This window comes from Anser cygnoides, chromosome 29 (genome assembly GCF_040182565.1).
Source record: "Anser cygnoides isolate HZ-2024a breed goose chromosome 29, Taihu_goose_T2T_genome, whole genome shotgun sequence".
NCBI classification, from domain to species: Eukaryota; Metazoa; Chordata; class Aves; order Anseriformes; family Anatidae; genus Anser; species Anser cygnoides.
This window is the reverse complement of record NC_089901.1, coordinates 2,471,619-2,499,131: the sequence shown is the minus strand read 5'-3', so window position 1 is coordinate 2,499,131 and position 27,513 is coordinate 2,471,619. Positions and strand designations below refer to the sequence as shown.

The window sequence follows — 27,513 nt, the reverse complement described above, 5'->3', positions numbered from 1 at the left end:
AAGAAGCTGAACCCGAGTTAGACCCGAAAAAACACGTACGGTGCCACTTTCTGCCATCAAAAAGTGCTCTCAGCGGAAGCCTTTGGGTACACCTGAACTCCCTGGGGGAGCCTTTACGCAACCCCACACTCAACAGGACTCTGCGTCTTCACTCTTTCCTAACAACCCTAAACATAACCCTAACCGCAACAAGAAGCTGAACCCGAGTTAGACCCGAAAAAACACGTACGGTGCCACTTTCTGCCATCAAAAAGTGCTCTCAGCGGAAGCCTTTGGGTACACCTGAACTCCCTGGGGGAGCCTTTACGCAACCCCACACTCAACAGGACTCTGCGTCTTCACTCTTTCCTAACAACCCTAAACATAACCCTAACCGCAACAAGAAGCTGAACCCGAGTTAGACCCGAAAAAACACGTACGGTGCCACTTTCTGCCATCAAAAAGTGCTCTCAGCGGAAGCCTTTGGGTACACCTGAACTCCCTGGGGGAGCCTTTACGCAACCCCACACTCAACAGGACTCTGCGTCTTCACTCTTTCCTAACAACCCTAAACATAACCCTAACCGCAACAAGAAGCTGAACCCGAGTTAGACCCGAAAAAACACGTACGGTGCCACTTTCTGCCATCAAAAAGTGCTCTCAGCGGAAGCCTTTGGGTACACCTGAACTCCCTGGGGGAGCCTTTACGCAACCCCACACTCAACAGGACTCTGCGTCTTCACTCTTTCCTAACAACCCTAAACATAACCCTAACCGCAACAAGAAGCTGAACCCGAGTTAGACCCGAAAAAACACGTACGGTGCCACTTTCTGCCATCAAAAAGTGCTCTCAGCGGAAGCCTTTGGGTACACCTGAACTCCCTGGGGGAGCCTTTACGCAACCCCACACTCAACAGGACTCTGCGTCTTCACTCTTTCCTAACAACCCTAAACATAACCCTAACCGCAACAAGAAGCTGAACCCGAGTTAGACCCGAAAAAACACGTACGGTGCCACTTTCTGCCATCAAAAAGTGCTCTCAGCGGAAGCCTTTGGGTACACCTGAACTCCCTGGGGGAGCCTTTACGCAACCCCACACTCAACAGGACTCTGCGTCTTCACTCTTTCCTAACAACCCTAAACATAACCCTAACCGGAACAAGAAGCTGAACCCGAGTTAGACCCGAAAAAACACGTACGGTGCCACTTTCTGCCATCAAAAAGTGCTCTCAGCGGAAGCCTTTGGGTACACCTGAACTCCCTGGGGGAGCCTTTACGCAACCCCACACTCAACAGGACTCTGCGTCTTCACTCTTTCCTAACAACCCTAAACATAACCCTAACCGCAACAAGAAGCTCAACCCGAGTTAGACCCGAAAAAACACGTACGGTGCCACTTTCTGCCATCAAAAAGTGCTCTCAGCGGAAGCCTTTGGGTACACCTGAACTCCCTGGGGGAGCCTTTACGCAACCCCACACTCAACAGGACTCTGCGTCTTCACTCTTTCCTAACAACCCTAAACATAACCCTAACCGCAACAAGAAGCTGAACCCGAGTTAGACCCGAAAAAACACGTACGGTGCCACTTTCTGCCATCAAAAAGTGCTCTCAGCGGAAGCCTTTGGGTACACCTGAACTCCCTGGGGGAGCCTTTACGCAACCCCACACTCAACAGGACTCTGCGTCTTCACTCTTTCCTAACAACCCTAAACATAACCCTAACCGCAACAAGAAGCTGAACCCGAGTTAGACCCGAAAAAACACGTACGGTGCCACTTTCTGCCATCAAAAAGTGCTCTCAGCGGAAGCCTTTGGGTACACCTGAACTCCCTGGGGGAGCCTTTACGCAACCCCACACTCAACAGGACTCTGCGTCTTCACTCTTTCCTAACAACCCTAAACATAACCCTAACCGGAACAAGAAGCTGAACCCGAGTTAGACCCGAAAAAACACGTACGGTGCCACTTTCTGCCATCAAAAAGTGCTCTCAGCGGAAGCCTTTGGGTACACCTGAACTCCCTGGGGGAGCCTTTACGCAACCCCACACTCAACAGGACTCTGCGTCTTCACTCTTTCCTAACAACCCTAAACATAACCCTAACCGCAACAAGAAGCTGAACCCGAGTTAGACCCGAAAAAACACGTACGGTGCCACTTTCTGCCATCAAAAAGTGCTCTCAGCGGAAGCCTTTGGGTACACCTGAACTCCCTGGGGGAGCCTTTACGCAACCCCACACTCAACAGGACTCTGCGTCTTCACTCTTTCCTAACAACCCTAAACATAACCCTAACCGCAACAAGAAGCTGAACCCGAGTTAGACCCGAAAAAACACGTACGGTGCCACTTTCTGCCATCAAAAAGTGCTCTCAGCGGAAGCCTTTGGGTACACCTGAACTCCCTGGGGGAGCCTTTACGCAACCCCACACTCAACAGGACTCTGCGTCTTCACTCTTTCCTAACAACCCTAAACATAACCCTAACCGCAACAAGAAGCTGAACCCGAGTTAGACCCGAAAAAACACGTACGGTGCCACTTTCTGCCATCAAAAAGTGCTCTCAGCGGAAGCCTTTGGGTACACCTGAACTCCCTGGGGGAGCCTTTACGCAACCCCACACTCAACAGGACTCTGCGTCTTCACTCTTTCCTAACAACCCTAAACATAACCCTAACCGCAACAAGAAGCTGAACCCGAGTTAGACCCGAAAAAACACGTACGGTGCCACTTTCTGCCATCAAAAAGTGCTCTCAGCGGAAGCCTTTGGGTACACCTGAACTCCCTGGGGGAGCCTTTACGCAACCCCACACTCAACAGGACTCTGCGTCTTCACTCTTTCCTAACAACCCTAAACATAACCCTAACCGCAACAAGAAGCTGAACCCGAGTTAGACCCGAAAAAACACGTACGGTGCCACTTTCTGCCATCAAAAAGTGCTCTCAGCGGAAGCCTTTGGGTACACCTGAACTCCCTGGGGGAGCCTTTACGCAACCCCACACTCAACAGGACTCTGCGTCTTCACTCTTTCCTAACAACCCTAAACATAACCCTAACCGCAACAAGAAGCTCAACCCGAGTTAGACCCGAAAAAACACGTACGGTGCCACTTTCTGCCATCAAAAAGTGCTCTCAGCGGAAGCCTTTGGGTACACCTGAACTCCCTGGGGGAGCCTTTACGCAACCCCACACTCAACAGGACTCTGCGTCTTCACTCTTTCCTAACAACCCTAAACATAACCCTAACCGCAACAAGAAGCTGAACCCGAGTTAGACCCGAAAAAACACGTACGGTGCCACTTTCTGCCATCAAAAAGTGCTCTCAGCGGAAGCCTTTGGGTACACCTGAACTCCCTGGGGGAGCCTTTACGCAACCCCACACTCAACAGGACTCTGCGTCTTCACTCTTTCCTAACAACCCTAAACATAACCCTAACCGGAACAAGAAGCTGAACCCGAGTTAGACCCGAAAAAACACGTACGGTGCCACTTTCTGCCATCAAAAAGTGCTCTCAGCGGAAGCCTTTGGGTACACCTGAACTCCCTGGGGGAGCCTTTACGCAACCCCACACTCAACAGGACTCTGCGTCTTCACTCTTTCCTAACAACCCTAAACATAACCCTAACCGCAACAAGAAGCTCAACCCGAGTTAGACCCGAAAAAACACGTACGGTGCCACTTTCTGCCATCAAAAAGTGCTCTCAGCGGAAGCCTTTGGGTACACCTGAACTCCCTGGGGGAGCCTTTACGCAACCCCACACTCAACAGGACTCTGCGTCTTCACTCTTTCCTAACAACCCTAAACATAAGCCTAACCGCAACAAGAAGCTGAACCCGAGTTAGACCCGAAAAAACACGTACGGTGCCACTTTCTGCCATCAAAAAGTGCTCTCAGCGGAAGCCTTTGGGTACACCTGAACTCCCTGGGGGAGCCTTTACGCAACCCCACACTCAACAGGACTCTGCGTCTTCACTCTTTCCTAACAACCCTAAACATAACCCTAACCGGAACAAGAAGCTGAACCCGAGTTAGACCCGAAAAAACACGTACGGTGCCACTTTCTGCCATCAAAAAGTGCTCTCAGCGGAAGCCTTTGGGTACACCTGAACTCCCTGGGGGAGCCTTTACGCAACCCCACACTCAACAGGACTCTGCGTCTTCACTCTTTCCTAACAACCCTAAACATAACCCTAACCGCAACAAGAAGCTGAACCCGAGTTAGACCCGAAAAAACACGTACGGTGCCACTTTCTGCCATCAAAAAGTGCTCTCAGCGGAAGCCTTTGGGTACACCTGAACTCCCTGGGGGAGCCTTTACGCAACCCCACACTCAACAGGACTCTGCGTCTTCACTCTTTCCTAACAACCCTAAACATAACCCTAACCGCAACAAGAAGCTGAACCCGAGTTAGACCCGAAAAAACACGTACGGTGCCACTTTCTGCCATCAAAAAGTGCTCTCAGCGGAAGCCTTTGGGTACACCTGAACTCCCTGGGGGAGCCTTTACGCAACCCCACACTCAACAGGACTCTGCGTCTTCACTCTTTCCTAACAACCCTAAACATAACCCTAACCGCAACAAGAAGCTGAACCCGAGTTAGACCCGAAAAAACACGTACGGTGCCACTTTCTGCCATCAAAAAGTGCTCTCAGCGGAAGCCTTTGGGTACACCTGAACTCCCTGGGGGAGCCTTTACGCAACCCCACACTCAACAGGACTCTGCGTCTTCACTCTTTCCTAACAACCCTAAACATAACCCTAACCGCAACAAGAAGCTGAACCCGAGTTAGACCCGAAAAAACACGTACGGTGCCACTTTCTGCCATCAAAAAGTGCTCTCAGCGGAAGCCTTTGGGTACACCTGAACTCCCTGGGGGAGCCTTTACGCAACCCCACACTCAACAGGACTCTGCGTCTTCACTCTTTCCTAACAACCCTAAACATAACCCTAACCGCAACAAGAAGCTGAACCCGAGTTAGACCCGAAAAAACACGTACGGTGCCACTTTCTGCCATCAAAAAGTGCTCTCAGCGGAAGCCTTTGGGTACACCTGAACTCCCTGGGGGAGCCTTTACGCAACCCCACACTCAACAGGACTCTGCGTCTTCACTCTTTCCTAACAACCCTAAACATAACCCTAACCGCAACAAGAAGCTGAACCCGAGTTAGACCCGAAAAAACACGTACGGTGCCACTTTCTGCCATCAAAAAGTGCTCTCAGCGGAAGCCTTTGGGTACACCTGAACTCCCTGGGGGAGCCTTTACGCAACCCCACACTCAACAGGACTCTGCGTCTTCACTCTTTCCTAACAACCCTAAACATAACCCTAACCGCAACAAGAAGCTGAACCCGAGTTAGACCCGAAAAAACACGTACGGTGCCACTTTCTGCCATCAAAAAGTGCTCTCAGCGGAAGCCTTTGGGTACACCTGAACTCCCTGGGGGAGCCTTTACGCAACCCCACACTCAACAGGACTCTGCGTCTTCACTCTTTCCTAACAACCCTAAACATAACCCTAACCGCAACAAGAAGCTGAACCCGAGTTAGACCCGAAAAAACACGTACGGTGCCACTTTCTGCCATCAAAAAGTGCTCTCAGCGGAAGCCTTTGGGTACACCTGAACTCCCTGGGGGAGCCTTTACGCAACCCCACACTCAACAGGACTCTGCGTCTTCACTCTTTCCTAACAACCCTAAACATAACCCTAACCGCAACAAGAAGCTCAACCCGAGTTAGACCCGAAAAAACACGTACGGTGCCACTTTCTGCCATCAAAAAGTGCTCTCAGCGGAAGCCTTTGGGTACACCTGAACTCCCTGGGGGAGCCTTTACGCAACCCCACACTCAACAGGACTCTGCGTCTTCACTCTTTCCTAACAACCCTAAACATAAGCCTAACCGGAACAAGAAGCTGAACCCGAGTTAGACCCGAAAAAACACGTACGGTGCCACTTTCTGCCATCAAAAAGTGCTCTCAGCGGAAGCCTTTGGGTACACCTGAACTCCCTGGGGGAGCCTTTACGCAACCCCACACTCAACAGGACTCTGCGTCTTCACTCTTTCCTAACAACCCTAAACATAACCCTAACCGCAACAAGAAGCTGAACCCGAGTTAGACCCGAAAAAACACGTACGGTGCCACTTTCTGCCATCAAAAAGTGCTCTCAGCGGAAGCCTTTGGGTACACCTGAACTCCCTGGGGGAGCCTTTACGCAACCCCACACTCAACAGGACTCTGCGTCTTCACTCTTTCCTAACAACCCTAAACATAACCCTAACCGCAACAAGAAGCTGAACCCGAGTTAGACCCGAAAAAACACGTACGGTGCCACTTTCTGCCATCAAAAAGTGCTCTCAGCGGAAGCCTTTGGGTACACCTGAACTCCCTGGGGGAGCCTTTACGCAACCCCACACTCAACAGGACTCTGCGTCTTCACTCTTTCCTAACAACCCTAAACATAACCCTAACCGCAACAAGAAGCTGAACCCGAGTTAGACCCGAAAAAACACGTACGGTGCCACTTTCTGCCATCAAAAAGTGCTCTCAGCGGAAGCCTTTGGGTACACCTGAATTCCCTGGGGGAGCCTTTATGCAACCCCACACTCAACAGGACTCTGCGTCTTCACTCTTTCCTAACAACCCTAAACATAACCCTAACCGCAACAAGAAGCTGAACCCGAGTTAGACCCGAAAAAACACGTACGGTGCCACTTTCTGCCATCAAAAAGTGCTCTCAGCGGAAGCCTTTGGGTACACCTGAACTCCCTGGGGGAGCCTTTACGCAACCCCACACTCAACAGGACTCTGCGTCTTCACTCTTTCCTAACAACCCTAAACATAACCCTAACCGCAACAAGAAGCTCAACCCGAGGTAGACCCGAAAAAACACGTACGGTGCCACTTTCTGCCATCAAAAAGTGCTCTGAGCGGAAGCCTTTGGGTACACCTGAACTCCCTGGGGGAGCCTTTACGCAACCCCACACTCAACAGGACTCTGCGTCTTCACTCTTTCCTAACAACCCTAAACATAACCCTAACCGCAACAAGAAGCTGAACCCGAGTTAGACCCGAAAAAACACGTACGGTGCCACTTTCTGCCATCAAAAAGTGCTCTCAGCGGAAGCCTTTGGGTACACCTGAACTCCCTGGGGGAGCCTTTACGCAACCCCACACTCAACAGGACTCTGCGTCTTCACTCTTTCCTAACAACCCTAAACATAACCCTAACCGCAACAAGAAGCTGAACCCGAGTTAGACCCGAAAAAACACGTACGGTGCCACTTTCTGCCATCAAAAAGTGCTCTCAGCGGAAGCCTTTGGGTACACCTGAACTCCCTGGGGGAGCCTTTACGCAACCCCACACTCAACAGGACTCTGCGTCTTCACTCTTTCCTAACAACCCTAAACATAAGCCTAACCGCAACAAGAAGCTGAACCCGAGTTAGACCCGAAAAAACACGTACGGTGCCACTTTCTGCCATCAAAAAGTGCTCTCAGCGGAAGCCTTTGGGTACACCTGAACTCCCTGGGGGAGCCTTTACGCAACCCCACACTCAACAGGACTCTGCGTCTTCACTCTTTCCTAACAACCCTAAACATAACCCTAACCGCAACAAGAAGCTGAACCCGAGTTAGACCCGAAAAAACACGTACGGTGCCACTTTCTGCCATCAAAAAGTGCTCTCAGCGGAAGCCTTTGGGTACACCTGAACTCCCTGGGGGAGCCTTTACGCAACCCCACACTCAACAGGACTCTGCGTCTTCACTCTTTCCTAACAACCCTAAACATAACCCTAACCGCAACAAGAAGCTCAACCCGAGTTAGACCCGAAAAAACACGTACGGTGCCACTTTCTGCCATCAAAAAGTGCTCTGAGCGGAAGCCTTTGGGTACACCTGAACTCCCTGGGGGAGCCTTTACGCAACCCCACACTCAACAGGACTCTGCGTCTTCACTCTTTCCTAACAACCCTAAACATAAGCCTAACCGCAACAAGAAGCTGAACCCGAGTTAGACCCGAAAAAACACGTACGGTGCCACTTTCTGCCATCAAAAAGTGCTCTCAGCGGAAGCCTTTGGGTACACCTGAACTCCCTGGGGGAGCCTTTACGCAACCCCACACTCAACAGGACTCTGCGTCTTCACTCTTTCCTAACAACCCTAAACATAACCCTAACCGCAACAAGAAGCTGAACCCGAGTTAGACCCGAAAAAACATGTACGGTGCCACTTTCTGCCATCAAAAAGTGCTCTGAGCGGAAGCCTTTGGGTACACCTGAACTCCCTGGGGGAGCCTTTACGCAACCCCACACTCAACAGGACTCTGCGTCTTCACTCTTTCCTAACAACCCTAAACATAACCCTAACCGCAACAAGAAGCTGAACCCGAGTTAGACCCGAAAAAACACGTACGGTGCCACTTTCTGCCATCAAAAAGTGCTCTCAGCGGAAGCCTTTGGGTACACCTGAACTCCCTGGGGGAGCCTTTACGCAACCCCACACTCAACAGGACTCTGCGTCTTCACTCTTTCCTAACAACCCTAAAACATAACCCTAACCGCAACAAGAAGCTGAACCCGAGTTAGACCCGAAAAAACACGTACGGTGCCACTTTCTGCCATCAAAAAGTGCTCTCAGCGGAAGCCTTTGGGTACACCTGAACTCCCTGGGGGAGCCTTTACGCAACCCCACACTCAACAGGACTCTGCGTCTTCACTCTTTCCTAACAACCCTAAACATAACCCTAACCGCAACAAGAAGCTGAACCCGAGTTAGACCCGAAAAAACACGTACGGTGCCACTTTCTGCCATCAAAAAGTGCTCTCAGCGGAAGCCTTTGGGTACACCTGAACTCCCTGGGGGAGCCTTTACGCAACCCCACACTCAACAGGACTCTGCGTCTTCACTCTTTCCTAACAACCCTAAACATAACCCTAACCGCAACAAGAAGCTGAACCCGAGTTAGACCCGAAAAAACACGTACGGTGCCACTTTCTGCCATCAAAAAGTGCTCTCAGCGGAAGCCTTTGGGTACACCTGAACTCCCTGGGGGAGCCTTTACGCAACCCCACACTCAACAGGACTCTGCGTCTTCACTCTTTCCTAACAACCCTAAACATAACCCTAACCGCAACAAGAAGCTGAACCCGAGTTAGACCCGAAAAAACACGTACGGTGCCACTTTCTGCCATCAAAAAGTGCTCTCAGCGGAAGCCTTTGGGTACACCTGAACTCCCTGGGGGAGCCTTTACGCAACCCCACACTCAACAGGACTCTGCGTCTTCACTCTTTCCTAACAACCCTAAACATAACCCTAACCGCAACAAGAAGCTCAACCCGAGTTAGACCCGAAAAAACACGTACGGTGCCACTTTCTGCCATCAAAAAGTGCTCTGAGCGGAAGCCTTTGGGTACACCTGAACTCCCTGGGGGAGCCTTTACGCAACCCCACACTCAACAGGACTCTGCGTCTTCACTCTTTCCTAACAACCCTAAACATAAGCCTAACCGAAACAAGAAGCTGAACCCGAGTTAGACCCGAAAAAACACGTACGGTGCCACTTTCTGCCATCAAAAAGTGCTCTCAGCGGAAGCCTTTGGGTACACCTGAACTCCCTGGGGGAGCCTTTACGCAACCCCACACTCAACAGGACTCTGCGTCTTCACTCTTTCCTAACAACCCTAAACATAACCCTAACCGCAACAAGAAGCTGAACCCGAGTTAGACCCGAAAAAACATGTACGGTGCCACTTTCTGCCATCAAAAAGTGCTCTGAGCGGAAGCCTTTGGGTACACCTGAACTCCCTGGGGGAGCCTTTACGCAACCCCACACTCAACAGGACTCTGCGTCTTCACTCTTTCCTAACAACCCTAAACATAACCCTAACCGCAACAAGAAGCTGAACCCGAGTTAGACCCGAAAAAACACGTACGGTGCCACTTTCTGCCATCAAAAAGTGCTCTCAGCGGAAGCCTTTGGGTACACCTGAACTCCCTGGGGGAGCCTTTACGCAACCCCACACTCAACAGGACTCTGCGTCTTCACTCTTTCCTAACAACCCTAAACATAAGCCTACCCGGAACAAGAAGCTCAACCCGAGTTAGACCCGAAAAAACACGTACGGTGCCACTTTCTGCCATCAAAAAGTGCTCTCAGCGGAAGCCTTTGGGTACACCTGAACTCCCTGGGGGAGCCTTTACGCAACCCCACACTCAACAGGACTGTGCGTCTTCACTCTTTCCTAACAACCCTAAACATAACCCTAACCGCAACAAGAAGCTGAACCCGAGTTAGACCCGAAAAAACACGTACGGTGCCACTTTCTGCCATCAAAAAGTGCTCTCAGCGGAAGCCTTTGGGTACACCTGAACTCCCTGGGGGAGCCTTTACGCAACCCCACACTCAACAGGACTCTGCGTCTTCACTCTTTCCTAACAACCCTAAACATAACCCTAACCGCAACAAGAAGCTGAACCCGAGTTAGACCCGAAAAAACACGTACGGTGCCACTTTCTGCCATCAAAAAGTGCTCTCAGCGGAAGCCTTTGGGTACACCTGAACTCCCTGGGGGAGCCTTTACGCAACCCCACACTCAACAGGACTCTGCGTCTTCACTCTTTCCTAACAACCCTAAACATAACCCTAACCGCAACAAGAAGCTGAACCCGAGTTAGACCCGAAAAAACACGTACGGTGCCACTTTCTGCCATCAAAAAGTGCTCTCAGCGGAAGCCTTTGGGTACACCTGAACTCCCTGGGGGAGCCTTTACGCAACCCCACACTCAACAGGACTCTGCGTCTTCACTCTTTCCTAACAACCCTAAACATAACCCTAACCGCAACAAGAAGCTGAACCCGAGTTAGACCCGAAAAAACACGTACGGTGCCACTTTCTGCCATCAAAAAGTGCTCTCAGCGGAAGCCTTTGGGTACACCTGAACTCCCTGGGGGAGCCTTTACGCAACCCCACACTCAACAGGACTCTGCGTCTTCACTCTTTCCTAACAACCCTAAACATAAGCCTAACCGCAACAAGAAGCTGAACCCGAGTTAGACCCGAAAAAACACGTACGGTGCCACTTTCTGCCATCAAAAAGTGCTCTCAGCGGAAGCCTTTGGGTACACCTGAACTCCCTGGGGGAGCCTTTACGCAACCCCACACTCAACAGGACTCTGCGTCTTCACTCTTTCCTAACAACCCTAAACATAACCCTAACCGCAACAAGAAGCTGAACCCGAGTTAGACCCGAAAAAACACGTACGGTGCCACTTTCTGCCATCCAAAAGTGCTCTCAGCGGAAGCCTTTGGGTACACCTGAACTCCCTGGGGGAGCCTTTACGCAACCCCACACTCAACAGGACTCTGCGTCTTCACTCTTTCCTAACAACCCTAAGCATAAGCCTAACCGGAACAAGAAGCTCAACCCGAGTTAGACCCGAAAAAACACGTACGGTGCCACTTTCTGCCATCAAAAAGTGCTCTGAGCGGAAGCCTTTGGGTACACCTGAACTCCCTGGGGGAGCCTTTACGCAACCCCACACTCAACAGGACTCTGCGTCTTCACTCTTTCCTAACAACCCTAAACATAACCCTAACCGCAACAAGAAGCTCAACCCGAGTTAGACCCGAAAAAACACGTACGGTGCCACTTTCTGCCATCAAAAAGTGCTCTCAGCGGAAGCCTTTGGGTACACCTGAACTCCCTGGGGGAGCCTTTACGCAACCCCACACTCAACAGGACTCTGCGTCTTCACTCTTTCCTAACAACCCTAAACATAACCCTAACCGCAACAAGAAGCTCAACCCGAGTTAGACCCGAAAAAACACGTACGGTGCCACTTTCTGCCATCAAAAAGTGCTCTGAGCGGAAGCCTTTGGGTACACCTGAACTCCCTGGGGGAGCCTTTACGCAACCCCACACTCAACAGGACTCTGCGTCTTCACTCTTTCCTCACAACCCTAAACATAAGCCTAACCGGAACAAGAAGCTCAACCCGAGTTAGACCCGAAAAAACACGTATGGTGCCACTTTCTGCCATCAAAAAGTGCTCTCAGCGGAAGCCTTTGGGTACACCTGAACTCCCTGGGGGAGCCTTTACGCAACCCCACACTCAACAGGACTCTGCGTCTTCACTCTTTCCTAACAACCCTAAACATAAGCCTAACCGCAACAAGAAGCTGAACCCGAGTTAGACCCGAAAAAACACGTACGGTGCCACTTTCTGCCATCAAAAAGTGCTCTGAGCGGAAGCCTTTGGGTACACCTGAACTCCCTGGGGGAGCCTTTACGCAACCCCACACTCAACAGGACTCTGCGTCTTCACTCTTTCCTAACAACCCTAAACATAACCCTAACCGCAACAAGAAGCTGAACCCGAGTTAGACCCGAAAAAACACGTACGGTGCCACTTTCTGCCATCAAAAAGTGCTCTCAGCGGAAGCCTTTGGGTACACCTGAACTCCCTGGGGGAGCCTTTACGCAACCCCACACTCAACAGGACTCTGCGTCTTCACTCTTTCCTAACAACCCTAAACATAACCCTAACCGCAACAAGAAGCTGAACCCGAGTTAGACCCGAAAAAACACGTACGGTGCCACTTTCTGCCATCAAAAAGTGCTCTCAGCGGAAGCCTTTGGGTACACCTGAACTCCCTGGGGGAGCCTTTACGCAACCCCACACTCAACAGGACTCTGCGTCTTCACTCTTTCCTAACAACCCTAAACATAAGCCTAACCGCAACAAGAAGCTGAACCCGAGTTAGACCCGAAAAAACACGTACGGTGCCACTTTCTGCCATCAAAAAGTGCTCTCAGCGGAAGCCTTTGGGTACACCTGAACTCCCTGGGGGAGCCTTTACGCAACCCCACACTCAACAGGACTCTGCGTCTTCACTCTTTCCTAACAACCCTAAACATAAGCCTAACCGCAACAAGAAGCTGAACCCGAGGTAGACCCGAAAAAACACGTACGGTGCCACTTTCTGCCATCAAAAAGTGCTCTCAGCGGAAGCCTTTGGGTACACCTGAACTCCCTGGGGGAGCCTTTACGCAACCCCACACTCAACAGGACTCTGCGTCTTCACTCTTTCCTAACAACCCTAAACATAACCCTAACCGCAACAAGAAGCTCAACCCGAGTTAGACCCGAAAAAACACGTACGGTGCCACTTTCTGCCATCAAAAAGTGCTCTCAGCGGAAGCCTTTGGGTACACCTGAACTCCCTGGGGGAGCCTTTACGCAACCCCACACTCAACAGGACTCTGCGTCTTCACTCTTTCCTAACAACCCTAAACATAAGCCTAACCGCAACAAGAAGCTGAACCCGAGTTAGACCCGAAAAAACACGTACGGTGCCACTTTCTGCCATCAAAAAGTGCTCTCAGCGGAAGCCTTTGGGTACACCTGAACTCCCTGGGGGAGCCTTTACGCAACCCCACACTCAACAGGACTCTGCGTCTTCACTCTTTCCTAACAACCCTAAACATAACCCTAACCGCAACAAGAAGCTGAACCCGAGTTAGACCCGAAAAAACACGTACGGTGCCACTTTCTGCCATCAAAAAGTGCTCTGAGCGGAAGCCTTTGGGTACACCTGAACTCCCTGGGGGAGCCTTTACGCAACCCCACACTCAACAGGACTCTGCGTCTTCACTCTTTCCTAACAACCCTAAACATAACCCTAACCGCAACAAGAAGCTGAACCCGAGTTAGACCCGAAAAAACACGTACGGTGCCACTTTCTGCCATCAAAAAGTGCTCTCAGCGGAAGCCTTTGGGTACACCTGAACTCCCTGGGGGAGCCTTTACGCAACCCCACACTCAACAGGACTCTGCGTCTTCACTCTTTCCTAACAACCCTAAACATAACCCTAACCGCAACAAGAAGCTGAACCCGACTTAGACCCGAAAAAACACGTACGGTGCCACTTTCTGCCATCAAAAAGTGCTCTCAGCGGAAGCCTTTGGGTACACCTGAACTCCCTGGGGGAGCCTTTACGCAACCCCACACTCAACAGGACTCTGCGTCTTCACTCTTTCCTAACAACCCTAAACATAAGCCTAACCGCAACAAGAAGCTGAACCCGAGTTAGACCCGAAAAAACACGTACGGTGCCACTTTCTGCCATCAAAAAGTGCTCTCAGCGGAAGCCTTTGGGTACACCTGAACTCCCTGGGGGAGCCTTTACGCAACCCCACACTCAACAGGACTCTGCGTCTTCACTCTTTCCTAACAACCCTAAACATAACCCTAACCGCAACAAGAAGCTGAACCCGAGTTAGACCCGAAAAAACACGTACGGTGCCACTTTCTGCCATCAAAAAGTGCTCTCAGCGGAAGCCTTTGGGTACACCTGAACTCCCTGGGGGAGCCTTTACGCAACCCCACACTCAACAGGACTCTGCGTCTTCACTCTTTCCTAACAACCCTAAACATAACCCTAACCGCAACAAGAAGCTCAACCCGAGTTAGACCCGAAAAAACACGTACGGTGCCACTTTCTGCCATCAAAAAGTGCTCTCAGCGGAAGCCTTTGGGTACACCTGAACTCCCTGGGGGAGCCTTTACGCAACCCCACACTCAACAGGACTCTGCGTCTTCACTCTTTCCTAACAACCCTAAACATAACCCTAACCGCAACAAGAAGCTGAACCCGAGTTAGACCCGAAAAAACACGTACGGTGCCACTTTCTGCCATCAAAAAGTGCTCTCAGCGGAAGCCTTTGGGTACACCTGAACTCCCTGGGGGAGCCTTTACGCAACCCCACACTCAACAGGACTCTGCGTCTTCACTCTTTCCTAACAACCCTAAACATAACCCTAACCGAACAAGAAGCTGAACCCGAGTTAGACCCGAAAAAACACGTACGGTGCCACTTTCTGCCATCAAAAAGTGCTCTCAGCGGAAGCCTTTGGGTACACCTGAACTCCCTGGGGAGCCTTTACGCAACCCCACACTCAACAGGACTCTGCGTCTTCACTCTTTCCTAACAACCCTAAACATAACCCTAACCGCAACAAGAAGCTGAACCCGAGTTAGACCCGAAAAAACACGTACGGTGCCACTTTCTGCCATCAAAAAGTGCTCTCAGCGGAAGCCTTTGGGTACACCTGAACTCCCTGGGGGAGCCTTTACGCAACCCCACACTCAACAGGACTCTGCGTCTTCACTCTTTCCTAACAACCCTAAACATAACCCTAACCGCAACAAGAAGCTGAACCCGAGTTAGACCCGAAAAAACACGTACGGTGCCACTTTCTGCCATCAAAAAGTGCTCTGAGCGGAAGCCTTTGGGTACACCTGAACTCCCTGGGGGAGCCTTTACGCAACCCCACACTCAACAGGACTCTGCGTCTTCACTCTTTCCTAACAACCCTAAACATAACCCTAACCGCAACAAGAAGCTGAACCCGAGTTAGACCCGAAAAAACACGTACGGTGCCACTTTCTGCCATCAAAAAGTGCTCTCAGCGGAAGCCTTTGGGTACACCTGAACTCCCTGGGGGAGCCTTTACGCAACCCCACACTCAACAGGACTCTGCGTCTTCACTCTTTCCTAACAACCCTAAACATAACCCTAACCGCAACAAGAAGCTGAACCCGAGTTAGACCCGAAAAAACACGTACGGTGCCACTTTCTGCCATCAAAAAGTGCTCTCAGCGGAAGCCTTTGGGTACACCTGAACTCCCTGGGGGAGCCTTTACGCAACCCCACACTCAACAGGACTCTGCGTCTTCACTCTTTCCTAACAACCCTAAACATAACCCTAACCGGAACAAGAAGCTGAACCCGAGTTAGACCCGAAAAAACACGTACGGTGCCACTTTCTGCCATCAAAAAGTGCTCTCAGCGGAAGCCTTTGGGTACACCTGAACTCCCTGGGGGAGCCTTTACGCAACCCCACACTCAACAGGACTCTGCGTCTTCACTCTTTCCTAACAACCCTAAACATAACCCTAACCGCAACAAGAAGCTGAACCCGAGTTAGACCCGAAAAAACACGTACGGTGCCACTTTCTGCCATCCAAAAGTGCTCTCAGCGGAAGCCTTTGGGTACACCTGAACTCCCTGGGGGAGCCTTTACGCAACCCCACACTCAACAGGACTCTGCGTCTTCACTCTTTCCTAACAACCCTAAACATAACCCTAACCGCAACAAGAAGCTGAACCCGAGTTAGACCCGAAAAAACACGTAAGCCTCCCAGTAACCCCCAGTGTCCTCTAGGATGCCCTAGAGGCCTCCCAGGGCACTCGAGGATGCCCTGTGAGCCTCCTCATGAATCCTCGAGGCAAAATAAGGACTCTTCCTGGATTCTAGAGGCTTTGCAGGGCTCTCTAGTGCCTCTCTCGGGCAAACTGGAGGCCTTCTGCAGTCCTCCGCTGCACTCTGGATCCTGCACAGGTCTACCAGGGCCACCCAGTGCCCTCTAGCTCCCCCGGAAAGCCTCCCAGTAACCCCCCAGTGTCCTCTAGGATGCCCGAGAGGCCTCCCAGGGCACTCTCGGGCGCGCTGTAAGGCTCCTCTTGTACCCTAGAGGCAAAACAAGGCCTCCACCCGGAATCCCATAATCCCCCTATCCCCCCCCCGGCCCCGCCCGGCCCCCTCCAGCCCTCCCCAGGCTTCCCCCCCTCCCCCCGCCCTCCCACGTGGCCCCGCCCGAAGCCACGCCCCCTCCGTAGCCACGCCCTCTCAGGCCACGCCCCCCAATTCACTGGGGTCTTCCCGCGCTCTACGCCCCGCCCCTTTTTCAAGCCCCGCCCCCTACGTCGGGGCTTCCCCCGGCACTGGCGGGGGATTCCCCGCGCGTCAAGCCCCGCCCCACTTTTCTTTCCGACCAATCGCGTGGCGTTTCCGCGGCCCGGCCACGCCCCCCCCCCCGCCGGGCTGCGGCTCCTCCTGGGTCCCCCCGCCCGCCCGCCCGCCATGGAGCCGAGCGGTTCGCAGGGCTGCGCCGGGGGCTGCGCCGCCTTCCTCCGCTCCCGCAAGGGGCTGGTGCTGCTGGGGGAGATCGTGAGTCCCTGGGGGGGGGGGTCAGCGGGACTCCTGATAGGGTGGGAGCCCCCCAGATGTTGGGGACACCCTATGGGGGGGTGCTGGGGGGGGGGTTGGGGATCCCCGGTGGGAAACGGGGCGGGGGGGGGGGCAAAAGGATGCTTGGGGTCGTGCTGGGGTGTGGGGGGGAGGTGGGGGGGTACCGGGGTGCTGGGACCACCGGGGCTCCCCCCCGCACCGCAGGGCCACGTGGTGGAGGGTTGGGGGTGAGGGAAGTGGGGGTGTCGGGGGTGTCTGGGGGGTACCCGCTCCCGGTTTGTCGCCCCCCCCCCCCCCCGTCCCGGTCCCGTTTCGGGCGCTGGCAGAGCCCTAAGCGCCCGGGCGTGGTGAGTGATGGAAGGGGGGGCAACGCCCTTGGGAAATAAACGGCGGCGAAGGGGTTAAAAAAGGGCGGGGCCCCGGGAGGAATCCGGGCTTTGATTGGAGCAGAGCCCCGGTTTGAAAGAGACCGGCGGGGGAGGGAGGGGGGGGGGGGGAACTGGGGGTGCCCCCCCCTGCCAGGGCGGTGCCCGGATGCTTGGGGCCTTCCCGTGCCAGCCGCTATTGCGCCAGGCCGGGAGGTGCCCGGCCCCCCGCCCCCCCCCCCCACGTGCCGCACGCACCCGGTGCTGCACAGGATGGGGCGCGGCCCCTTTAAGGCCCCCGGAGCGTCCTGTTCCTTTAAGACCCCCCCCCCCAACCCCCTCCTTGCCGTTGCCCTTTTAAGAGCCCCCCTTCTCGGCCCCTTTACGAGGCGCAGCGGACCCCACCCGCGCCCGTCGCCCCTTTTAAGTGGCGTGGGCGGGGTCTGTGCCGTTGCCGTGGCGACGGCCCCGCCCTGGGGCTCTTTCCCGCGGCCCACGCCCGGGGGGCGGGGCCTGGCGGGTGACGTCACGGGGGCGCTATAGGCGGGGACCCCTATAGGGGGCCTATGGGGGCGGTATGGGGGCACCGTGGCGGCCATGGGGGGCTCTGTGGGGGCCCTGTGTTAACCGTATAGGGGCTGCTATAAGGGCTCTATAGGGACCCTATAGGGGATGCTATAGGGGCTCTATAGGGAGCACCACGGGGCGCTATAGGGGGCCCTATGGTCATTGTCATGGGGCTGCTATACGGGCTCTACAGGGCTCCTGTGTTAACTGTATGGGGGCTGCTATAGGGACCCACATAGGGGCCAATATAGGAACACATATAGGAGCCCGTATAGGGACCTGTATAGGAGCCAATAAAGGGACCCGTATAGGGACCTGTATAGGAGCCAATGTAGGGACCCATACAGGAGCCCATATAGGGACATGTATAGGGACACGTATAGGATCCCATATAGGGACCCACATAGGAGCCAATATAGGGGCCCATATAGGAGCCCATATAGGAGCCCATATAGGGACCCACGTAGGAGCCAATATAGGGACCCATACAGGAGCCCATATAGGGACATGTATAGGGACACGTATAGGATCCCATATAGGGACCCACGTAGGAGCCAATATAGGGGCCCATGTAGAGACCCATATAGGAGCCCATATAGGGGCCCACGCGGTGGCTGCTGGGGGCTCTATAGGCTCCATAGGGCCCCCTTGCCCCCCCCAGGCGCTGTGCGTGCTGGCCCTGGTGTGCTACGGGGCCTCGCGCACCCCCGGCTACAGCGGGCTGGCCGTCTGCCGAGCTCGCCTTCGCCGTCGTGGCCGCCGTGCTCTGCATCACCGGGCTGCACCGCCGCCTGCCCCTGGTGCACTGGGGGTGGACCGTGAGTGGGGGGGGGGGTCCTGGGGGGGGCGGGGGGGCAGGAATGGGGATCTGGGGGGGTTAAGGGGGGGACCGGGGGGGAGAAATGGGGATTTGGGGGGTTAAGGGGGGACTGGGGGGAGAAATGGGGATCTGGGGGGGGGTTAAGGGGGGACTGGGGGGAGAAATGGGGATCTGGGGGGGTTAAGGGGGGTGTTAATGGGGATTGGGGGGATATGGGGGGCCTGGGGGGTTACAGGGGGCTGGGGGGAGAAATGGGGATCTGGGGGGGTTAAGGGGGGGACTGGGGGGGCTGGGGGGGCAGAAATGGGGATCTGGGGGGTTAAGGGGGGACTGGGGGCAGAAATGGGGATTTGGGGGGTTAAGGGGGGACTGGGGGGAGAAATGGGGATTTGGGGGGGGGTCCTGGGGGGTGTTAATGGGGATTGGGGGGGATATGGGGGGCATGGGGGGGGGGTTAAGGGGGGGGCTGGGGGGGCAGAAATGGGGATTTGGGGGGGTTAAGGGGGGACTGGGGGGAGAAATGGGGATTTGGGGGGTTAAGGGGGCTGGGGGGGGCAGAAATGGGGATTTGGGGGGTCCTTGGGGTGTTAATGGAGATTGGGGGGAATATGGGGGGCCTGGGGGGGTTATGGGGGGCTGGGGGGAGAAATGGGGATTTGGGGGGTTAAGGGGGGGACTGGGGGGAGAAATGGGGATCTGGGGGGGGTCCTGGGGGGGCTGGGGGGGCAGGAATGGGGATTTGGGGGGGGTTAAGGGGGGGACTGGGGGGAGAAATGGGGATCTGGGGGGTCCTGGGGGTGTTAATGGGGATTGGGGGGATGGGGGCCTGGGGGGGGTTAATGGGGTCTGGGGGGGGGAATGGGGATTTGGGGGGGTCCTGGGGGGTGTTAACGGGGATTGGGGGGGGTCAGAAGGATTTAGGGGTGAGGTGATGAGGACCGGGGTTCCCGGGGGGGTGTCTGGGGGGGGGGGTGGGGGGTCCCTGTGGGGGGGGGGGGTGTTTGGGGGGGGTCTTTCACCCCTGCCCCCCCCCCCCGCCCCCTTTAGGACTTCATCCGCTGCGTGCTCGGCGCCCTGCTCTTCCTCATCACCTCCCTCATCGTCATCATCGGGCACCGCGACGGGGCCGGCACCGCGGCCGGGGTGAGGGGGGGCTTAATTAGGGGGGGGGGTGTTAATTGGTGGGGGGGGGGGCTCAGGGGGTCGCTGACCCCCCCTCCTCCGTGTCCCCCCCCCCCCCCCCCAGGTTTTTGGGCTCCTGGCTGGGCTCCTGCTGGGCTACGACGCCTACATCAGCCTGCCCACCCGGCAGGGCCACGCGGCGGCGCCTACTGGTGTGTACTGGGAGCACTGGGAGGGGGCACTGGGGGCGAAACTGGGAGCGCTGGGGGGGAACTGAGGGGGCTGGGAGGACTGGGAGGGGAAGCTGGGAGCGCTGGGGGAAAACTGGGGGCAGTGGGAGGGCTGGGGGGGGGAAGTGGGAGCACTGGGAGAGGAAACTGGGAGCACTGGGGGGGACTGGGGGCACTGGGAGGGCTGGGGGAGGAACTGGGGGCACTGGGAGGGCTGAGGGAGGAACTGGGGGCACTGGGAAGGCTGGGGGAGGAACTGGGAGCACTGGGAGGAGAACTGGGGGTGCTGGGAGGACTGCAAGGGGAAACTGGGGGTACTGGGGGGGGTCAACTGGGAGCACTGGGGGAGGGACTGGGAGCTCTGGGGGGGGGTGCTGTCCTAATGGGGGCACTGGGAGGGGAAACTGGGAGCACTGGGGGGACTGGGAGCACTGAGCGGGGGTGCTGCCCCACTGGTACATACTGGGAGCACTGGGAGGGGGCTGGGAATACCCCGGGGGGGGGGGACGGCAATCGGGGCTCCCCCCAACCCCCCCAATTTTTTCCCTCCCCCCAGAGTCTCCGGAAGGTCCCTGACCCCCCCCCCCCCCCCATCAATACCCCGGGGGGGGCAGGAGGCGAACCCCCCCCCCCCCCCGCCCCCACAGTGACCCCAAAATCCCCCCCAAAATATTGGGGGGGGCCTAAATTATTGGGGGGGGGGGCCCGGGGTGTCCCCCCCCCCCCAGCGAGTGCCTTGCAGCCGTCCGTGCCTCAGTTCCCCTTGCGGGGAAAGCCCCTCCCCTGCCATGGCTTCGGGGTGACGCCCCCCACGAGCTTTTTGGGGCAAAAAAGTGGGAAATAAAGACTTTGGTTTTTCCACCCTTTGGGTTGCATTTTTTTTTTTTTGTAGTTTCTGTGGGGTGGGGGCTGTAGGGTGTTGGGAGGGGGATTTGGCTCTGCAGGCACCTATAGGGTCTCTATAGGGACTGGGGGGGGGGGGGGTCGGTTTTTTGGGGGGTCACAGTTTTTTAGGGGGGTCTTGGGCTGCGGGACCCCAACATGGCGGCTGTGGGGGGACTACAACCCCCAGCATGCCCCGCGCGGCGCGGAAAAGGGCGGGAAGCCTCCGCTCCGCGCGTCCCGACTCGCGCCTGCGCAGTGCGCTCTCCCCAACCGCCCTGCCGCGGACGCGCATGAGGGACGGGCAGGGCGGACGCGCGCATGCGCAGTGCACGCAGTGAAGCCGCCGAGCGCCTCCGCGCGGGCTGTGCGCATGCGCGGCGCCCGTTCGGGGGTGTTTATTGTAGGCCCTCACAATTAGTGCAGCGTAAAAATGGGGATATAACGCGGTTTTGGGGTGGTTTGGGGGGATTTAAAGCTATTGGGGGGGTACGATTAACGTCGGGGGGCACGTTTAACGTTGGGGGATTTGGGGTATTTACGAGGTGTTTTGGGGAGTTTGTTTGTAAACACCGGCTTCTGTTTACGGTAGGGCCTACAGGAAGGCGCCATGGGCCGCTCGTCCAAGGACAAGCGCGACGTCTACTACCGGCTGGCCAAGGAGGAGGGCTGGCGGGCCCGCAGCGCCTTCAAGCTGCTGCAGCTGGAGGAGCGCTTCGAGCTCTTCCGGGGTGCGTGACCCCTGACCCCTGACCCCCCGTGACCTCTGACCCCACCCTGACCCCCACCCCCCGTGTCGCCCCCCCCCAGGGGTGCGGCGCGCCGTGGATCTGTGCGCGGCGCCCGGCAGCTGGAGCCAGGTGCTGAGCAGGAGGCTGAGGTGGGGTCCCAGTATGGGCACTGGGAGGGACTGGGAGGGGGTTGGGGGGCACTGGGAGGCACTGGGAGGGGATTGGGGGCACTGGGAGGGGATTGGGGGGTACTGGGAAAGACTGGGAGGCCAAATTTGGGGGCTGGGAGGGGACTGGGGGATACTGAGAGCTGCTGGGAGGGGACCGGGGGCACCGGGAGGCGGCTGTGGGGCTCTAAGAGGGACTGGGGGGCACTGGGAAGGACTGGGAGGCTCGGTTTGGGGACTTGGGGGCACTGGGAGGTCCAGTTTGGGGAGTGGGGGGGACTGGGAGGGACTGGGAGGCCAAATTTGGGGACTGGGGGGGACTGGGAGACCCAGTTTGGACACTGGGAGGGGCTGGTTGGGCACTGGGAGGTTTGATTTGGGGACCTGGGGGCACTGGGAGGTCCAGTTTGGGGATTGGGGGGACTGGGAGGGGATTGGGGGGGGACTGGGAGGGGGACTAGGGGGACTGGGAGACCCAGTTTGGGGACTGGAAGGGGACTGGGGGGACTGGGAGGGACTGGGAGACCCGATTTGGGGGGTCTGGGGGCCCGAATTTTGGGGACCGGGGGCCACTGGGAGCACCGGGAGCCCCAGTTTGGGCACTGGGAAGCGCTGGGGAAGGCCCCGGGGGGTTCCGGGGGTCCCCGCTGACCCCCCCCCCCAGCGGGACCCCCGAGGACCCGGTGCAGGTGGTGGCCGTGGACCTGCAGGCGATGGCCCCGCTGCCGGGGGTGCTGCAGATCCAGGGGGACATCACCAAGGTGGGCGCCCCCCCCCCAAATAATCCCCCGTAACCTCCCCCCAAATAATCCCCCGTAACCCCCCCACATCCCCCGTAACCCCCCCAAATCCCCCATACCTGCCCTGAGCCCCCCCAGACCCCATTTCCCCCCCCAGCACCCCCCAGAGACCCCATTTCCCCCCGACCCCATTTCCCCCCCCCCCCAGACCCCATTTCCCCCCCATTTCCCCCCCCCCAGGCCCCATTTCCCCCCCCCAAACCCCATTTCCCCCCCCGACCCCATTTCCCCCCCCAAACCCCATTTCCCCCCATTTCCCCCCAGACCCCATTTCCCCCCCATTTCACCCCCCCCGACCCCATTTCACCCCCCCCCCCCGACCCCATTTCACCCCCCCGACCCCATTTCCCCCCCCCCCCCCAGACCCCATTTCCCCCCCCAGCACCCCCCCCCCAGACCCCATTTCACCCCCCCGACCCCATTTCCCCCCCCCCGACCCCATTTCCCCCCCATTTCCCCCCCCAGACCCCATTTCACCCCCCCCCCAGGCCCCATTTCCCCCCATTTCCCCCCAGACCCCATTTCACCCCCCGACCCCATTTCCCCCCCCCCATTCCCCCCCCCAGACCCCATTTCACCCCCCCCCAGACCCCATTTCCCCCCAGACCCCATTTCCCCCCCCCCCCATTTCCCCCCCCCAGACCCCATTTCCCCCCGCCGACCCCATTTCCCCCTCCCCAGACCCCATTTCCCCCCCCATCCCCCCCCAGACCCCATTTCACCCCCCCGACCCCATTTCCCCCCCCCCAGACCCCATTTCCCCATCCCCCCCCAGACCCCATTTCCCCCCCCCCCAGACCCCATTTCCCCCCCCCGACCCCATTTCCCCCCCCCAGGTCTCCACAGCCCAGGAGATCCAGCGGCACTTTGCGGGGCGCCCGGCCGACCTGGTGGTGTGCGACGGAGCCCCCGACGGTGAGGGCTTTTTTTTTTGGGGGGGGGGGGTCTCTTTACACCCCCCAAGGACCCCCCCCTCACCCCCCAAATTTTATGTGTCCCCCCCCAAGTAACGGGGCTGCACGACCTGGACGAGTACATCCAGGCTCAGCTGCTGCTGGCGGTGAGTTGGGGGCCCCCCAAACCCCCCGGACCCCCAAACCCCCCGGGGGGTCCCCAAAACCCTGTGCCCCCCCCCCCCCAATTTTGTTAACTTTTTTTGGGGGGGGGGGCTTTTTTTTTTTATTTCCACAGGCTCTCAACATCACCACCCACGTCCTGAAGAAGGGGGCACCTTCGTGGCTAAGGTGAGCGCTTGGGACCCCCACAAATTAACAGGGACCCCCCAATTAACAGGGACCCCCAAATTAAGAGATAACCTCCCAAATTAATAGGAGACCCCCCAAATTCATCAGGACCCCCACAAAAAGCCCTTGAGGACCCCCCAAACTCATCAAGACCCCCCAAATTAACAGAGACCCCCCAAATTCATCACCCCCCCCAAATTAACGGAGAGACCCCCCCCAAAATTCATCAGGACCCCCCAAACTCATTAGGACCCCCACACAAAGCCCTTGAGGACCCCCCAAATTAACAGAGACCCCCCCAAATTTATTAGGACCCCCCCAAATTCATCAGCCCCCCGAAATTAACGGAGACCCCCCCCCCAAAATTAAGAGACCCCCCCCCAGTATTCATCAGGACCCCCCCAAATTCATCAGGACCCCCACAAAAGCCCTTGAGGACCCCCAAACTCATCACAGACCCCCCCAACTCATCAAGACCCCCCCCCCAAATTTATTAGGACCCCCAGATTTATTAGGACCCCCCCCAAGTTCATCAGGACCCCCCCAAAAATTCCTTAGGACCCCCCCCCCCAAAATCAACAGACCCCCCCCCCCCCAAAACCCCCTTATCGGGCTTTGCAGCCGCACAACGATTTCGGGGGCGCGACCGGCACCGGGGGGGGGTAATTGGGGTGCCCCCCACCCTAAACGGGGGGGGTGGGGGGGGGGGTCGCACACCCCAAAAAAAAAAAAAAAAAACCCCCGTGCCCCCCCCCCCCAGATTTTCCGGGGGAAGGAGGTGGACGCTGCTCTACGCCCAGCTGCGCCTCTTCTTCGCCGACGGTCGCCTGCGCCAAGCCCCGCAGCAGCCGCAACTCCAGCATCGGTGAGGGGGGGGGCGGTTTTGGGGACCCCCCCCATATTTTGGGGACCCCCCCATTTTACGGACCCCCCCATTTTGGGGCCCCCCCCCCAGACCCCGCAGCAGCCGCAACTCCAGCATCGGTGACGGGGGGGATGGTTTGGGGACCCCCCCGACATATTGGGGACCCCCTGACATTTTGCCCCCCCCCCATATTTTGGGGACCCCCCCCCCGTTTTGGGGACCCCCCCCAGACCCGTTTTTGCCCCCTCTCCCCCCCAGAAGCTTTCGTGGTTTGCCGCGGCTACAGCCCCCGCGGGCTACGTGCCCACCATGGACAACCCGCTGCTCGACCCCGATGCCGGTAAGGGGGGGGGGGGGGGATTTTTGGGGTGATTTCGGGCGGTTTGGGGTTTTTTTGTGGGGGGAGCTCGTTTTTATTGGGGTGTCGTCCCCCCCGCCCCCCACCCCCAAGGCTTGGCCCTGTCCCAGCTGTCGGGGCCCTCGCGGGTCATCGTCCCCTTCGTGGCCTGCGGGGGACCTGAGCGCCTACGATCCCGACCGGACCTACCCCCTGCAGGTACTGGGGGTACTGGGAGGTACTGGGAGGCACTGGGGGGACTGTAGGACCCCCCTGCTGTTTTCCTGCAAGGCCTGGGGGGCGCTGGGAGGGTCTTGAGGGAAGCTTTGGGTGGATTTTGTAAGGACTGGGAGGCACTGGGATATACTGGGAGGAACTGGGGGAGCACTGGGATATACTGGGAGGCACTGGGGGAGCACTGGGATGTGCTGGGAGGCACTGGGGGCCTGTAGGACCCCCCTGCTGTTCTCCTGCAAGGCCTGGGGGGCGCTGGGAGGGTCTTGAGGGAAGCTCTGGGTGGATTTTATACGTTCTGGGAGGCACTGGGATATACTGGGAGGCACTGGGGGAGCACTGGGAGGTACTGGGATGTACTGGGAGGCACTGGGGGGCCTGTAGGACCCCTCTGCTGTTTTCCTGCAAGGCCTGGGGGCGCTGGGAGGGTCTTGAGGGAAGCTTTGGGTGGATTTTGTAAGGACTGGGAGGCACTGGGATATACTGGGAGGAACTGGGGGAGCACTGGGATGTACTGGGAGGCACTGGGGGCCCCTCTCTCACCGGTGCCCCCCCCCCCCCCCCCCAGCTGGACCCCCAGAAGCCCCACAGCTACGTGCCCCCCCCCGCGCCCCCCCCATCGCCCCCCCCCCTACGCCCACGCCTGCTTCCTGCGGCGCCAGGGGGGGCGGGCGTGCAAGGAGCCTCGTGCAAGGGCGACGAGCGTGCAAGGGCCCTCGTGCGAGGAGGAGGAGGAGGATGAAGGGCCCTCGTGCGAGGAGGCGGGCGTGCAAGGAGCCTCGTGCGAGGAGGAGGAGGAGGAAGGATCCTCGTGCAAGGAGATGAGTGTGCAAGGGCACTTGTGCAAGGAGGAGGAAGGGCGCTTGTGCAAGGAGCAGATGAGCACGCAAGGGTCCTCGTGCAAGGAGGAAGGGCACTCGTGCAAGGAGCCGAGCGGGCAAGGAGCCTCGGGCAAGGAGGGTGAGCGGCTCCTCGTGCGAGGAGATGAGTGTGCAAGGGTGCTTGTGCAAGGAGGAGGAAGGGCGCTTGTGCGAGGAGCTGCGCTGCCAAGGCCTTGGGGACTGAGACACGGAGCCCCCGGCGTGCGAGGGCGCTCGTGCAAGGCAGGCAAGCAGCCTCGTGCAAGACAATTGTGCAAGGGGGGGGGTGTGCAAGGATCCTCGTGCAAGGCAAGTGTGCAAGGGTCCTCGTGCAAAGGTCCTCGTGCAATGCAAGTGTGCAAGGTGCTTGTGCAAGGACCCTCGTGCAAATCGAGTGTGCAAGAGCCCATAAACGTGCCCCCCCCCCCCAACTGCCTCCTCCCTCGTGTGCCACCAGCGCCTGCCCCTGGGGGTCCCCGAGGTTTTGGGGTCAGAAGCGAGGGGTTTGGGGTCTCCCTGAGGTTTTGGGGTCAGAAGTGAGGGGTTTGGGGTCTCCCTGAGGTTTTGGGGATAGAAATGAGGGGTTTGGGGTCTCCCCGAGGTTTTGGGGTCAAAAACGAGGGGTTTGGGGTCTCCCCAGAGGTTTTGGGGTCAGAAGTGAGGGGTTTGGGGTCTCCCCGAGGTTTGGGGTTAGAAATGAGGGGTTTGGGGTCTCCCCAGAGGTTTTGGGGATAGAAATGAGGGGTTTGGGGTCTCCCTGAGGTTTTGGGGTTAGAAGCGAGGGGTTTGGGGTCTCCCCGACGCTTGGGGATAGAAATGAGGGGTTTGGGGTCTCCCTGAGGTTTTGGGGTCAGAAACGAGGGGTTTGGGGTCTCCCTGAGGTTTTGGGGTCAGACGTGAGGGGTTTGGGGTCTCCCCGAGGTTTTGGGGTCAAAAACGAGGGGTTTGGGGTCTCCCCGAGGTTTTGGGGATAGAAATGAGGGGTTTGGGGTCTCCCTGAGGTTTTGGGGTTAGAAATGAGGGGTTTGGGGTCTCCCCGAGGTTTTGGGGATAGAAATGAGGGGTTTGGGGTCTCCCCAGAGGTTTTGGGGTCAGAAGCGAGGGGTTTGGGGTCTCCCCGACGCTTGGGGATAGAAATGAGGGGTTTGGGGTCTCCCCGAGGTTTTGGGGTCAGACGTGAGGGGTTTGGGGTCTCCCTGAGGTTTTGGGGTTAGAAGCGAGGGGTTTGGGGTCTCCCTGAGGTTTTGGGGTCAGAAGTGAGGGGT

General features: G+C 57.2%; 3 protein-coding genes across 4 annotated transcripts in view; 2 read left to right on the top strand and 1 right to left on the bottom strand.

Moving 5' to 3' along the window:
- ZC3H4 (zinc finger CCCH-type containing 4) overlaps positions 1-27,513 on the bottom strand; it is an 89,048-nt gene that overhangs the window by 45,263 nt on the left and 16,272 nt on the right.
- On the top strand, positions 16,876-20,989 carry PLP2 (proteolipid protein 2). Its single transcript, XM_066984828.1, is given in 6 exon segments — positions 16,876-17,003; positions 18,618-18,689; positions 18,691-18,774; positions 19,824-19,919; positions 20,023-20,110; positions 20,685-20,989. Coding segments are annotated over 6 exon segments (447 nt in total). The 5' UTR covers positions 16,876-16,916; the 3' UTR covers positions 20,705-20,989.
- On the top strand, positions 21,299-26,677 carry FTSJ1 (FtsJ RNA 2'-O-methyltransferase 1). 2 transcript variants are annotated; one of them, XM_066984808.1, is made up of 11 exons: positions 21,299-21,413; positions 21,603-21,741; positions 21,821-21,890; positions 22,573-22,669; positions 23,545-23,623; positions 23,716-23,768; positions 23,900-23,952; positions 24,713-24,817; positions 25,076-25,157; positions 25,269-25,373; positions 25,957-26,677. In XM_066984808.1, the coding sequence occupies exons 1-11, from the start codon at positions 21,384-21,386 to the stop codon at positions 26,128-26,130; spliced, it is 987 nt and encodes a 328-aa protein (XP_066840909.1). In that variant the 5' UTR covers positions 21,299-21,383; the 3' UTR covers positions 26,131-26,677. The 2 variants fall into 2 exon arrangements, with proteins under 2 accessions (XP_066840909.1, XP_066840910.1); XM_066984809.1 differs by having other exon boundaries at positions 21,353-21,437.